The sequence below is a fragment of the Nyctereutes procyonoides genome, unplaced genomic scaffold, assembly GCF_905146905.1.
Source record: "Nyctereutes procyonoides isolate TBG_1078 unplaced genomic scaffold, NYPRO_anot_genome, whole genome shotgun sequence".
NCBI lineage: Eukaryota > Metazoa > Chordata > Mammalia > Carnivora > Canidae > Nyctereutes > Nyctereutes procyonoides.
In genome coordinates this window covers 31,582,226-31,598,042 of record NW_026575139.1, presented here as the reverse complement: position 1 = coordinate 31,598,042, position 15,817 = coordinate 31,582,226, and the positions used below count along the sequence as shown (strand labels likewise).

The following is a 15,817-nucleotide window of genomic DNA, read 5'->3' as shown; positions in this document are numbered from 1 at the left end:
CATTGAGACTGAAAACTGTTGCTATGGAAGCTCTACACATGTCTGCTTTCAGATACTAGTTCCAATTATTATACACTTGGTCACTGCCTACCCAAAATTAAATCCAAATATCATAGAAATCTTCTATTGTATTAGTCTTCCAACTTTACTGTAAATTTAAACATTTTTTCAAAGCAAATATATTAAGTGGTAAAAATAATGATTTAAAGGAGAATTGTATGTTCATTTATGAATTTCCTTGGCATCAAAACACAAACTTATGTGTTTATTTTATTGGTATTCTTACTGGCATTTCAAAAGACCATGGAGTTCTAAAAGAGATGTGATAATTTGGTTATGTATTCTGATTTTGATATTATAACTCTGTTTCTTCTTTTAGAAGTATTCACCCAATCTGTCAAGTTAGCTTTAGGACCAAAAAGCAACATAGATGAAAGTTCCTTTAAAAAACTATGCATTCTCATTACAATTTCCCTTGATGGGTAAAATTCTGTTGTTTAATAATTCACAGTTGAAATTACATTGCATATCTGCAGAATGTTTTGAGATCAACTGAGACAAATTGTTTTCTCAGTTTCTATGCTATCAGTTACATAAGACAATAAAAATACAGATTAGTTCTCTTAATGTAGGAATGTTACTTGTAAGTGATTTGGGATTTCTTCTTCTCATTGGTGTTTATGTTACCCACTACAAATTCTGCTTATTTAGGTGGATCCTCACTTCTCCTTGACAAGCCTCGGGTTCATTTCTTATTGAATCCTTTATACATGTTGACAAGTTGCAATTTTCAGATCTTTACCTTTCTCACCTCTTCCTTTTCCCTATTCTCTTATCTTGCTTTTTGTTGTATTAAAATAAAGACCATCAAGGAACATCTGTCATTTCTGGTTAAACTATTTTTCTGAGTTAATTCTTTCTTCCATTCCTTCTATCTCAAAGAGAACTTATATAAGTTCTTAAAAGTTAGCTTTTGCTTCTGCTTCTTTATTATAAAGAAAATAATTATTAATATCAACTGTGTACAAGACATTGTGTTCATTCTTTTACTTCTCCCTAATTGTTGAGTACATATACCACTTCTTAATTTTGAAACAATCAGGGATCCCTAGGTGGTACAGCGGTTTGGCGCCTGCCTTTGGCCCAGGGTGTGATCCTGGAGACCCAGGATCGAATCCTACATCGGGCTCCCGGTGCATGGAGCCTGCTTCTCCCTCTGCCTGTGTCTCTGCCTCTCTCTCTCTCTCTCTCTCTCTCTCTCTCTCTCTCTCTCTGTGACTATCATAAATAAATAAAAATTTAAAAAAAATTTTTGAAACAATCACTCATGATTTTTATTACTAAAAATGTTTGTATTGGGGCACCTGAGTGGTTCAGTTAGTTAAGCGTCCAACTCGTGATACCATCTCGGGTCATGATCTTATGGGTCATGGGATCAAGCTCCCCATTGGGCTCCATGCTCAGTGGGGCATCTGCTTGAGATTCTTTTCCCTCTGCCCCTCGCCCCATTCACATATTCCCTCTCACTCTCAAATAAATAAATATTTTACAAAATGTTTATAATTGTACAAGTAATACATGAATATGTTCTCCTTATTGAAAAATAAAAATGAAAAATGAAATAAAATTAAAATCAATCAAAAAAGATTAACACCTATTTGAGCTACCCTCTCATTTTTTCTCATTTGCTTTCACAGTGCCCTAGAAATAAACACTTTAATTAGAGGGGTATCTTTTAAAACTTTTTTATACTTTTCTATACTAACATAGTAAACACAATCCTAATCCTACCAGTTCCTAAGTGGTGATTGTGTGTGTTTAATTAAAAAGGAAGAAATAAACTTGATAAGCTGCTTCTAAAATTTATATAGAATGGATATGTAAAGGCCAAAAATAACCAAGATATTCTTGAATAAGGAAAAGAACCAAGTGGAAAGACCTGTTCTATAAATATCAAGACTTAAAATGATATAATTAAAACTGCATTATTGATGCAAGAATTAACAGACCAGTGGAACAGAATATAAGCCCAAAAACCACCAATGCACATGTGGACAGTTGGTATATGATAGAGTTTTACCACATACTCATGGAAAAAGTCTTTTTTCAATAAATGATGCTGGGACCATAGTTTGTCCATATAAAATTTAAAAAATGAAGTTGATTTGTTTATCTCATAGAGTATATAAAAATCAATTCTAAGTTTAATGGAGACCTAAATATGAAAGGCAAAACTGTAAAGCTTTTATAGAATGATATAGGACAACATTTTCATTATACTGGGGTAGGGAAGGATTCCTTTTAAAACTTAATTGAAGTAAAATTCATGTAACATAAAATTCACCATTTAACCATTTAAAATACAGTTCAGTGGCTTTTAGTACATTCACAGTGTTGTGCAACATCACCTCTATCTAATTCCAGAATATTTTCTTACCCACCAAAAAACACCATATCAATTGAGCATAATCCCTTTCCCTACCTTCTGGCAACTGCTAATTTACTTTCTGTCTCTATGCTTTTGACCCCTCTGGACATTACAGAAAAATGGAATCATACAATATGTGGCTTTTTATATCTAGCTGCTTTTGCTTAACATGTTTCCAAGGTTCATCTGTATTGTCACATGTATCAGTACTCCTTGTATGGCTGCACAATACTCCATTGTGTAGGTATGCCACATGTTGTTTTGTCATTGGTCAGTTGATGGACACTTGGGATGGTTCCACTCTTTGGTTATTAAAATAATACTGGTATGAACATCTGTGTTCAAATTTTGGTTTAGGGCAGCCCAGGTGGCTCAGCGGTTTAGCGCCGCCTTCAGCCCAGGGCCTGATCCTGGAGACCCGGGATTGAGTCCCTCGTCGGGCTCCCTGCATGGAGCCTGCTTCTCCCTCTGCCTGTGTCTCTACCTCTCTCTCTCTCTCTCTCTCTCTCTTTCTCTCTCTCTCTCTCTCTCTCTGTGTGTGTGTGTCTCTCATGAATAAATAAATACAATCTTAAAAAAAATTTGGTTTAAACACCATTTTTTTCATTCTCTTGGATATATACCTAGGAGTAAAATTGTTGAATCATATAATTCTGTTTAACTTTTTGAGGAACCACAGAACTGCTTTCTGTCAAGATATAGTATCTTACATACCCAATAGCAATTTATGAGATTTCTAGTTTCTCTACATGCTCAACGTTTGTTTTTTTCCTTATTTAAAAAAATGAAACTGTAGTCATTGGGTGTAAAGTGATATCTCATGGTTTTGATTTGTATTTCTCTAATGCTAATTATGCTGAGCATCGTTTATTGCTGCTTATTGGCCATTTGTATATCTTTTTAGAAAAAATGTCTATCCAAATCTTTTGCCTCTTTTAAAAAATGAGGTTTTTAAAAAATTGATTATTTATCTTTTGTTGTTAAATGTTCTTTATATATTCTGGGTACTGGACCACTATGAGATATGTGATTTGCAAATATTTTCTCCCATTCTGTAGGTTGTCTTTTCTACTTTTCTAGATCATGTCCTTTGATGCACAAAATTTTTAATTTTTTTAGGTTTTATTTACTTATTTATTGAAACAGAAAGAAAGAGTGTGCAGATGGGGGAAGGGGATAGAGGGAAGGGGAAAAAAGAATCTCAAAAGACTCCATGCTGAGCAAAGCCTGCTGCAGTGCTTAATCTTAGGACACTGAGAACATGACCTGAGCCTGAATCAAGAGTCAGGTGCTTAATCAACTGAGCCACCCAGGCACCTCAAGTTTTTAATTTTGATGGTCTTATATGTGTTAATTTTCTTTGTTCCTTGTACGTTTGGTATAATGTCTAAGAATCTATTACCAAATGCAAGATAATGCCTTTTATTTATTTATTTTTCTTATTTAATTTCCCTGGCTAGAACTTCCATTACTTCTAGTACAATGTTGAAAAGAAATGGTGAAAGAAGAAATCCTTGATCCTGATCTTAGGAGGGAGTTTTTTGTCTTTTATCATTAAAAATGGGATGTTAATTCTGGATTTTTCATAGATGCCCTTTATCAGACTGGGGAAGTTGCCTTCTATTTGTTTGTGGGTTTTTTTGTGTTTTTATCATGAAAGGGTATTCAATTAAGTCAAATGCTTTTTCTACATCAATTGAGATGATCATGTGGATTTTTTTCATTCTGTTAATGTATTGATTATATTTCTGATTATACTGATTATATTTCTTATGCTGAAACACACACTCATGGAATAAATCCCACTTGTTCGTGGTATGTAATCATTTTAATATGCTATTGGATTTAATTTCTAGTATTTTATTTAAGATCTTTGCTTCTGTATTCATAAAGAATACTGGTCTATAGTATTCTTTTCCTGTGATGTCTGCATTTGTTTTTGGTATCAGGATAATACTAGTACCATAAAATGAGTTAAGTACTCCCACCTCTTCAGTTTTGTAGAAGAGTTTTTAAAGGATTTGTGTTAACTCTTTTTTAAACATTTGATAGAATATTTTAGTGAGACCATCTGGCCCTGAGTTTTTTCTTGTTGAGACTTTTTTGGATTACTGTTTCGTATTGTTCAATGTCTACTCCAGATTTTCGATTTCTTGTATCAATTTTCATAATTTCTGGATTTATCTGGGTTATTTGATTTTTGGCATACAATTGTTTATAGTATAATTTTTATTTTTGTGAAATCAATAGTAATGTCCTCACTTTTAGTCCTAATTTTAGTAATATGAATTTTCTTTCTTTTTTCCCTAGGTAAAGGTTTATCCATTCTGTTGCACTTTCCAAAGAACCAACTTTGGTTTTGTTGATTCAGTGTCTTTTTGTTCTGTATTTTATTTATCTTTGTTATACTTTTTATTAGTTCCTTCTTTCTCTCTGATTTGGGTTTAATTTGCTCTTATTTTTTTAGTTCTTAGTAGATTAGAGTACTGATTTGAAATCTTTCTTCTTTTTTAAAGTAGATTTTGCAGTTACAAATTTCCCCTCTGAACTACTGTTGCTGCACCTGTAAGTTTCGGTATATTGGTTTTCATTTCATTCATGTCAAAATGTTATAATTTCCTTTGTAATTTCTTCCTTGACTTATCAGTTAAGAGTGTTTAATTTCCCTGTATTTGTAAATTTCCCAGTTTCTTTCTATATTGTTTTCCACTTTCATTATAGTCAGAGAAGATACATTGTTTGATTTCAGTATTTTAGTGTAAAATGTTCCTTGTTCACTTGAGAAAAATGTGTATTTTACTGTTTCCAGGTAGATTTTTCTCTATATGGTTATTGGGTTACACTGTTGTTCAAATCTTCTGTTCTACTAGTTGATCTTCTGCCTAGTTGCTCTAACCATTATTGAAAGTGGAACACTGAAGTCTCCTTCACTGTTGTTGTTGGATATTTTTCTCCAGTACTGTTAGTTTTTGCTTTGTATATTTTGGGGCTCTTATTAGGTGTGTGTATGTTTATGGTTCATATATCTTCTGATGGATTGACCTTTTTATCAATATTTTATGTCTGTCTCTTGTAACAGTTTTTGTCTTAATATCCATTTTGTCTGATATTATTGTAGCCATTCTATCTCTCTTGATTACTGTTTGCATAGAAAAAAAATCTTTCCATTCTTTCACTTTCTACCTATTTATGTCTTTGGATCTAAGGTGTATACTTAGATCATGTTTTTTAATCCATTTTGTTAGTCTCTGCCTTTTAATTGGGTAGTGTAATCCAGCTACAATTATTAAAAAAGTAAGGTTACTTTTGATAAAAAAGTAATCCAGCTACAATTATTAAAAAAGTAAGGTTACTTTTTTAAAAAAGTAAGGTTACTTTTGATAAAAAAGTAAGGTTACTTTTGATGATAAAGTAAGGTTTTTTTCTAGTTTGTTATTTCTGTATGTCTTTTATCTTTTTTGTTACTCATTTTCTCCATTACTTCCTTCATTTTTGATTAATATATATTTTCTAGTGTGTCATTTTCATTTTTCTTTTATTTCTTTTGTCAAATATTTTTTTTAGTTATCTTTGTAGTGGTTGCCCGAGGGGTTAAAATTAACATCTTACTTTGTAACAGTCTAGTTTGAATTAATTCCAAATTAGTTTAAATATTATGCAAAATATTTGCCCAGTCTTCCTCACTTATGTTGTTATTTTCACAAAACACATATTTGTACCTTTTTTGCCCATCAACACAGATTTATAATTATGGTTTTATATATTTTTCTTTTTAAATTATTGATTTACAACCCAAAATATTTATTAATACTTTTGTATCTACCTGTGTAGAGTACCAGTGTTATTTATTTCTCCATGTGAATACCAGATTACTGTTCATTGTCCTTTCATTTCAGCCTGTAGGACTTTTAGCATTTTTTGTAGGGAAGCTCTACTAGTATTGAACTCTTTTGTTTATCTGAGAATATTTTTATTTCTTTTTCATTTTTGGATTATAGTTTTGCCATATATAAAATTTCTGAGTGACAGATCGTTTTCTTCCAGTATTTTGAGTAGGTTATTTTGCTATCTATTGACCCCTACAGTTTCTGTTGAAAAATTGGCTGTTAACTTTATTGAGGATCTCTCATATAGGTTGATTCTCTCTTGCTGCTTTCAGAATTCTTTGTCTTTCACCTTCAACAGTTTGTTACAATGTGTCTTGGTGTAGCTCTCTTTATCTAACTTGGAATTGTTGAACTTCTTGGACATGTAGATGTATATCTTTCATTAGACTTGGAAAGTTTTTAGTCATTATTTCTTCAAATATTTTCTCTCTCTCTCCTCTCCTTATATTCTTTCCACTATAATGCTCCCATTATACATATCTTGGTGCATTTATTAGTGTACTCCCATAGTTTACTGAAATTCTGCTCATTTATCTTCATTCTTTTTTTCTTTTGCTCAAATTGAGTATTCTCAATTGATTTATCTTCAAGTCACTAATTCTTTGCTTGCTCATATCTACACTGAACTCATCCAGTGAATTTTTTATTTTAGTTAGATGGTTGACCCTTGAACAACATGAGTTTGAACTGTGTGTATCCACTTTTATGTGGATTTTTTTAATAGTGAAAAAGTAAATAGTTGATTTAAATTCTAGTCAGCCTAGTGTCTGAGCTCGCTCAGGAACAGTTTCTATTTATTCTTTTTGTTGTTGTTGTTTTCCTATATATGGGCCACACTTTCTTGTTTCTTTGCATAGCTTATAATTTTTGTTGCAAACTGAACATTTTGAATATTATAAGTAGAATCTCTGGAAGTCAGATTCTTCCCCCTCCCCAAGGTATAATAATGCTCTTTGTCATAATTATTGGTTTTGGTTTGATGATTAACTTTTCTTGACAAGTCTATTATTATTTATTGGTTACTAAAGTCTCTATTGCATTAGCTGTGTAGTCAAACAGAGGTTTCCTTAAGTGCCTGGGGAGAATGTATACAAAAACAGAAAATCTCTTATTCTTTGCATTTAGACTCTGTATATATCAGGGCATGCCTCTAACACTCAGCCAGTGTACAACTCTTAGCTTTCACTTCCTGCTGTGTAGAGTCTGAAGTTCAGCAAGAAGTGTAAGATTAAGTAAAGTCTTTGGAGGATTTGGCTAACTTTGGGCATAAACATGAACTTCTGGATTCCCGAGAATATGCTTTTCAAAGTGCATATACCTGAAAGCATTTCATAACATAGCCTTTCTTTTCAAGTGTCTCAGTTAATCTACTCGTTGTCCCAACTGCCATCCCTTTCCCAGAGAGCAGTAGCTAATATATTTGCCTTTATATTTTTGAACAATACAACAAATCCTGGTTAGCTGCAGAAGCCCAGGAAAAGTTCCACGTTAGAGGAAATAAAAGCAAGCCCTATATATCTATCCTTCATTGAGCCACTGGACATACTGAAACAATGAACTGCAATTCTTAAGAATAAAGTTTGTTCTCTCTGTAGTACTCAGAATGCTTACCAGGAATGTGGCTGTGTCTTCAAGGATATATTAGTGGAGAAATAGTTTTTTGTTTTTTTTGTTTTTTTTTTTTTTGCTAGTTTAGTCACCTCTTTCATGGAGTGATGGACTTTGGCATTTCCTACTATGCATTTTCCAATGGAGTCCTTACTATAAAGGAAAATACTGATAGATTTGGTTAAATTAAAATATTCTGTTCGTCGTAAGACATGATTAAGTAAGACAACAAGCTACAGATATTTTTACCATATAAAACTGACAAAGGACTAGTTATCCAGAATAGATACTGAAATCTAACAATTGAGTAAAAAGGGCAACCCAGTAAGGGAAAATGTGGGCAAAAGACTTAAACAGGGACTTTACAAAAAAGAACATATAAATGCCTGATAAATATATAAGATAATGTTTTTTCTCATTAATCAGGGAAAGGAACATTAAAACCACGATAGCATATTATTACTACTACTAGACTTGAAAAAAAAATGCCGATATTGACAGTTCTAGATAGAGATATGTTGTGGAGTAGGAACTATCACCATTTTTTGATAGACATATAAATTGGCTTAACCAATTTAGAAATTTGTAAAAGAGGATATGCCTACATGACAACTAGCAATTCAATTCCTAAGTATATACATTCAAAAATTAATGCATGTAGGAATCATGATACATACTAGAATATTCATAGTAGCATTGTTCATAGGTCTCCAAAATGGAAACAGTGCAAATGTCCATCAACTGAGTAATCATTATTCAATGCCTCCTTTTCCTTATCTCAAATTTTTCTTTTTACCTCTTCTAATCAGGTATCTATCAAATAATAAAATAGCTGTCTCTCAGACAACTAATAACTACTACCATCTTGTTCTAATGCCTGTTAAATTCGGTCTATGTGTGTCTTTAGAATCTCATCTATTTGTGTAGCTTTCACAACCATATCTCTATAAATGATTTTTAAGTATTTATCTTTTGTGTAAGTTCATTTTTTGAGATAGGTGGAAAGTTTATTTCCAGGCTACTTAATGAAATTGCAAATTTATGGTTGCCAATATTAACTGGATCCACATTGTTGATAATTCCTTTCCCAAATCTTTAGTTACCCTCCCTGATCATTCATCAATGCATATATCCAATATATGGATAACTCTCCTAAAGTTATCTTTAACATATATTTCCCCATTTTTCTCATTAATAGATCTTCACTTCAGGCACCAAAAGAAAGAATAATAGTGAATATCTCTCACTATTAATTTTTTTAAAGATTTTATTTATTTATTCATGAGAGACACAGAGAGAGAGAGAGAGGCAGAGACACAGACAGAGGGAGAAGCAGGTTCCATGCAGAGAGCCTGACTTGGGACTCGATCCTGGGATTCCAGGATCACACCCTGGGCCGAAGGCAGGCACTAAACCACTGAGTCACCCAAGGATCCCCTCTTCTTTTCTTATAATTACCCTACTTTATCATCCCACTTGCTTCCTTGACTCACTTCTACCTTTTTTACTGTCCTGATAACTTCTTCAATTGATGGATCTAATGGCTTTTTTAAAGTTTTTATTTAGATTCCAGTTAGGTAACATACAGTGTAAGTTAGTTTGAGATATACAATTTAGTGATTCAACAGTTCCATACAACATCCAGTGCTCATCACAAAAGGGCACTCCTTAATCCCCATTACCTATTTTACGATCCTCCCACCCACCTCCCCTCTGTTAACCATCACTTTGCTGTCTATAGTTAAGAATCTGTTTCTTGGTGAGCTTCCTCTCTTTTTTCCCCTCCTTTCCTCATTTGTTTTGTTTCTTAAATTCCACACGAGTGAAATCATATATTTGTCTCTCTCTGACCAACTTATTTCACTTAGCATAATACTCTCTAGCTCCATCCACGTCATTGCAAATGGCAAGATTTCTTTCTTTTTATGACTGAGTAATATTCCTGTGTGTGTGTGTGTGTGTGTGTGTGTATGTAACATCTTTTTTATCCATGTATCAGTCGATGGACATTGGACTGTGTCCATAACTTGGCTATTATAGATAATGCTGCTATAAACATCAGGGTGCATGTATGCCTTTCAGTTAGTATTTTTGTATTCTTTGGGTAAATACCTAGTACTGCAATTATTGTATCATAAGGTAGTTATATTTTTAGTTTTCTGAGGAATCGCCATACATACTGTTTCGCAGAATAACTGCACCAATTTGCATTCCCACCAAAAGTGTAAGATAATTTCCTTTCTCTACATCCTTGCCAACACTTGTTTCTTTTTGCTGATTTTAGCCATTCTGACAGGTGTGAGGTGATATCTCATTGTAGTTTTGATTTACATTTCCCTGATGATCAGTGATGTTGAGCATCTCTTCAATGTCTGTTATCCATCTGTATATCTTCTTTGGAAAATGTCTATGTTTGCTGCCCATTTTTAATTGCACAATTTGTCTTTGGGGTACTGAATTTTATAAGTTCTTTATAGATTTTGTATACTAACACTTTATCAGATATGTCATTTGCATATATCTTCTGCCATTCTGTAGGTTGCCTTTTAGTTTTGTTGATTGTTTCCTTTGCTGTTCAGAAGCTTTTTATTTTAATGGAAGTCCAATAGTTCATTTTTGCTTTTGTTTCCCTTACCTCAGGAGACATTTAGAAAGAAGTTGCTACAGTTGATGTCAAAGAGGTTACTCCCTGTGTTCTCTTCTAGGATTTTTATGACTTCAAATCTCACACTTAGGTCTTTAATCCATTAAAAAATTTTTTGTGTGTATGGTGTAAGAAAGTGGTCCAGTAAGATAATTTATCTTCCAAACTGAAATACTTATGAAAGTGAAAAGATGTGCTATTTAATAATTGAGCTGGTATGATAGATATAAATCTTGATTGTTCAAGGAAAATTAGGATATACTGTTATTTCATTTACAGATTATTTTCCCCCTTAATTTTTTTCTTCTGTTAAACCTGTAATATAGATCTCACCTAGAATTATCAACCATCATCTTTTGTTCTTTTATGTACTGTCCTTTGATGATCTGAAACATATGCATGACTTAAACTGTCACTTCCATTGATAATTCCCAAAGTGTATACCAACTCCTAACTTTTCTGAGCTCCAGTGCCATATTTCTAATAGCTCATTGGGTATCTCAGACTATTAACCCCAAAATATGTATTTTAAATTTAAACTTATCTTTTCCCTGAAAAATCCAGCTGTCCTGTGTACATTCATACACACACACACACACACAGAGAGAGAGAGAGAGAGAATGTGTAGTATATGTAAACATGTGTTTGTGAGTCTAGAAATCTATATATCCTGCATACTTACTAATTTGTCCATGTACCTTCTTAGGTACTGGACATAAAATAGTAGCAAAAGCATGATTTCATTGTGACAAGACATTCTAGTATGGGAGATAGACATTGATCAAACCATCATACATATAAATGTAGTATAACTGGAAATTGCTATGAAGTAAAGGAACATGGTGTCATGTTAAGTATAATAGGAGCCTTCTTTGACTTTATTTCTTTTTACTAGTCATTAATGGCAACATCTAGCTCTTTTAAATCAGAATATCTAAAGGAAGGAAACTTGAGTGGGGAAAAATTAGAGGAAGACAAACCATGAGACTCCTAACCCTGGGAAACAAAGTGTTGCAGAAGGGAAGGTGGGTGGGGGGATGGGGTAACCAGGTGATGGGCATTAAGGAGACACAAGATGTAATGAGCACTGGGTGTTATATGTAACTGATGAATTACTGAACTCTACATATGAAACTAATGATGAACTATATGTTGGCATTAAGGAAGGCACAAGATGAGATGAGCACTGAGTGTTTTACTATATGTTAGCAAATTTAAGTAAAATATCTTTAAAAAATAAATCTGACTACCTCCATTTCTTTTAATTATTTATCACAATTAAGTACTCAAATATACTAGCAGATAGAGCAGTTTTTCTTCTCAGAATTCCCATTGCTTTTCACCCTAGTTATGGGAATATTATTTATAAATTGTTAGGCCCTAAAATGGTAGCTTGGCAATGAGGATATTGGTATGGGAACTAAATAAAAGAGCTTCTATGGAAATTTATGAGGAACAGATGATGCATAAGATTAGGAGCACCTTTCTAGTCATAAAGTCTGGCTACTGCTTCCTTGTTTTCACAAAGTAAGAGATACTGAATGATTGAATGTTAATTGCTTATTCTTTTATCATATGTATATTACCTCTGTGCTCAAAACTTGAAAGTGGTCAAGTTCTCAGTTCAAAATCAGAAAACCTAAACCCATTAGTACTACCCAGAACTATGCAAATTATGCATAGTCCACAACAATAATTTTATAATCAACATAATAATTTTTAAATGAATAATCCACATTATTTGTCCTTATGTTTATATATTTTTTGAATAGTGATACTCAGTTACATCAGTTTTTAACATGTTGATAAGTGTAACATCTAATAATAATAGCTAACATTTATTAAGTATTTACTACTTTGTAGTGCTAGATAATTTATATGCATTATCTTATTTAATCCTCAACAGTAATCTGGTAAGGTAGATGCTATCATTATCTTCATTTTTCTAGTTAAAGGAAATGGTGATTTAAGAAGCAGAGCCATCAGTGCCCCCACAGAAGTCATAGCATAGTTAAATGGATAATTGAGAAGAGTTTAATAAGCAACAATAGTGTTTACAAAGGTTTGGGCAGATTTTAGGGCAAGCAACAAGACACAATGCAGTGCCCTGGGATTAGTAATACTGGGATCATTAATACTCCTAGTCATAATGGGGTAAATGGAGGAAAGTGCTACTGGAATCCAGAAAAGAGCCATAAACAAGTATCATCTGACAGAGGCTATGACCTAGCCAACCTGTGGTAACCTAGTAGAAAAGGAACCACAGGTATAAACCAGACCTTACTCTCCTCTAACCTTTCAGTTTCCTGGTAGTGTCTTCCCAGTTGGCTGAACCCAACTAGAAACTAGAAAGCACAGAATAACTTGATTCTATCTATACAGGTCAGCTTAGAGCAGCGAGGATGAAGAAGGGTGGAGAATCTGACAGGAAAATGGAAAATATATACGAATTAAATATTATTAAGTGGCAGAGCCAGTAATGTGAATGGCAAACACTTTATTCCTTAACTACAATGCTAGATTGCCTCTCCTAAAAAGAAAACTTTCATGAAATATTATTTGACCAGGGAAAATATTTTAAATCTAAAGGTTTCTATCCTATCCCAAATTGTTGAATATATTTATACCTAACAGTAAGTGAGACTAAATATATGAGAGCTAGGCAGCAAGAATGCCCCAAAAAATAGTGTAGGTATTGATTTCAGTGGTGTTGCTATTTTCAGAATATTAAAACATCCTTGTTTTTCTTGTTCAGATTCCAGACTCCATCATTTCTCGTGGTGTTCAGGTGCTCCCACGAGACACAGCTTCCCTCAGCACTACTCCTTCAGAATCGCCTCGTGCTCAGGCTACATCTCGTCTTTCTACAGCTTCCTGCCCAACACCAAAAGTAAGTACAGTTCCTTGGCACCTTAAACCTGTTCTACTATACAAATCTGGAAAAATTAACCAATATTTCCCTCTGCTTGTCAAGGTTGGATTGCATGCAAGATAATGCAATGAAAAATGAATGGACTATAAGATAATTACCATTGTTTCACAGATTGTCATATTAGGCCAACAGTAGGATAATAGAAATTTCATACAAAATGTTTACTCCTACCTCACAGCTATAGGTATCACTTTCTGTAGCTCCTGTTTTTTTGTTTTAGACTTATTTTTTTAGCATACTCATCAGTATAAATGTGAAGTTATTTGTTTATGCAAAGGATGAATGCATTTCTGCCCAATAAACAGTAATATTAACAGAATTTAAAAATGTCACCAAAGGGATTTATTTTTTAACTTCTCTAGGTTGGGGTAGCTCCCTGCTCTAGTATCATGCCAAATTTTTTCAAACATATTCAACTTGGAATGTTGCTGCCTAATGTTTGGAAACAAATCTAAATTGATTAGAAAGAAAGTTTTAATGCCAACCTTTGGGGAAGGAAGGAAGTTTTTGAATATTTATTTCTTATGATTTTCCAAAGTACTGAATCATATGTGGGAGGAAAAAAGGATTAGACATTTATTTGTTGCCTCACATCTTCATGTATATGATAAATTAAGTAGCAGACTTAATAGTGGTTGTAACTACTTTCTTCTGGAATGTCCCTTTCCTGGTTAAGTTAGTCATTTGTGCTTTTAAGTTTTCTATATGATGGATCCAATATTGGCATCAAAAAATTAATGGTAACATTCCTTCTTATTTAATAAGATATGGTGTTAGATATTGGCTGTACACTAAATTTATTCAAGAGATCTGCAGGTAATTTTTCAAAGTGTGGCTTTTTCTTTGTCATCAGACTTAGAACTTATATACTGTCTTCCTCAATTCCAACTTTTACATGAGCTTTAAGAATGTTATAACTGGACTTAACTAGACATGATCTCAAGCAATTCTTCATATGTGTAGTGCAGTTGCTTTTACAATTGTACAACCTTCTCAGCAAAGTCCTCCCAGTGTTACTGCTACATATCATTCCTTTTAGATTTGTGTCAATATAACCAATATTAATTTTATAGTTTAAAAAAATTATGGCTCTAAATCTTCAATGAAGGAAAACTATTGGAATATTCTAGACATAAAAATATATGTTAACGCTAGTCAGCTGCCTGTCAGCTACGTACATCTTCAACTGATTGAAAACATGGAGTTCTAGGACTTGAATTGGTTAGAAGAATCTCATTCATGTCTTTTAAATTTTCAAAGCAAAAGAATTTGTTGTTTTCATTAAATCCCAACTGTCCAAGGTATGCACATTTCTAAAGCCTGGTAATAAAGCTAGAAGTTAAGGCTGCTATAAATGTTTAGTCATTCACCAAATATTTAGACCAAAAATATTGGGAAAATGGAGCTATTCAAGATGCAATATTCTTTTCCTTGATAATATACTGTGAATATAAATATCTAGGCTAAATTTAATTAAACATAGTAGTTTTGAGCCTTTTTAAAACTTCGTGAACATCTTAATTACAAAAGGAATATTAAATGCAATTCTAAAACTTGGCATTCCAAATTTACTAAAGTGAAATCCTAAAAATAAAAACATTAACATCTATTAAGTTAATTTGCCCATTACAAAGCTTTAGGAGAACATATAGCTTGTCTTAATATTTTTTTCCTTAGTTAACACTTAGATGAAATAACAATGAATTAAATAAAATCGTGTATTTGAATATCTCTTTTTTCCTAGGATTTTTTTTTTCTGTATGTTTATCTAGGAATAAGATTCTTGCTTATCCTTTTAGGTAATTTTTACCTGTACCACAATATATACCTCAAAAATAAAATTAGTACTTCAGTGTAATTTTAAAATTAAACTTCAATGGCTGAATCAGAACACTAACATAATAAACTAGTTTGAATATTGATTTTTTTAAAAGGGAGTGAAGAAAGTCAAATTTATGTATTGAAGATCTCAAATTATAAGACTGCTTAATTAAAACTAAACTAGATATTATTTATGCTTTTATATCAATGACAGATATAATATATGCCCTTAAGGAGTTTACAGTTTAGTTGATGGTATCTTAAAATAGGTAGGTAGATAAACATAAATTATTCTAATAATTATAATTTTACCAAACTTAATAATTATAAATTGAAATTCATGCTAAGCAAAAGTGAAAAAGTAGTACTGGTAGAAAATAGGAGGGAAACCTTACAGAGGTAGGATTATCAGAGAAGTCCTCTCTGAGGAGAACATTTCACCAGGGAATGAAGGATGAATAAAAACAAAAGCTTTTGTGTTACGTGGAGGTTTTGAG

The 15,817-nt window shown here is 32.7% G+C and overlaps 1 protein-coding gene across 5 annotated transcripts in view; it reads left to right on the top strand.

Moving 5' to 3' along the window:
- GPHN (gephyrin) overlaps positions 1–15,817 on the top strand; it is a 636,471-nt gene that overhangs the window by 416,097 nt on the left and 204,557 nt on the right. For all 5 annotated transcript variants that reach the window (XM_055303645.1, XM_055303644.1, XM_055303642.1 and 2 more), the window contains one exon: positions 13,323–13,457. In XM_055303645.1, the coding sequence (XP_055159620.1) occupies positions 13,323–13,457 (135 nt within the window). The remainder of the gene's footprint in view (positions 1–13,322; positions 13,458–15,817) is intronic.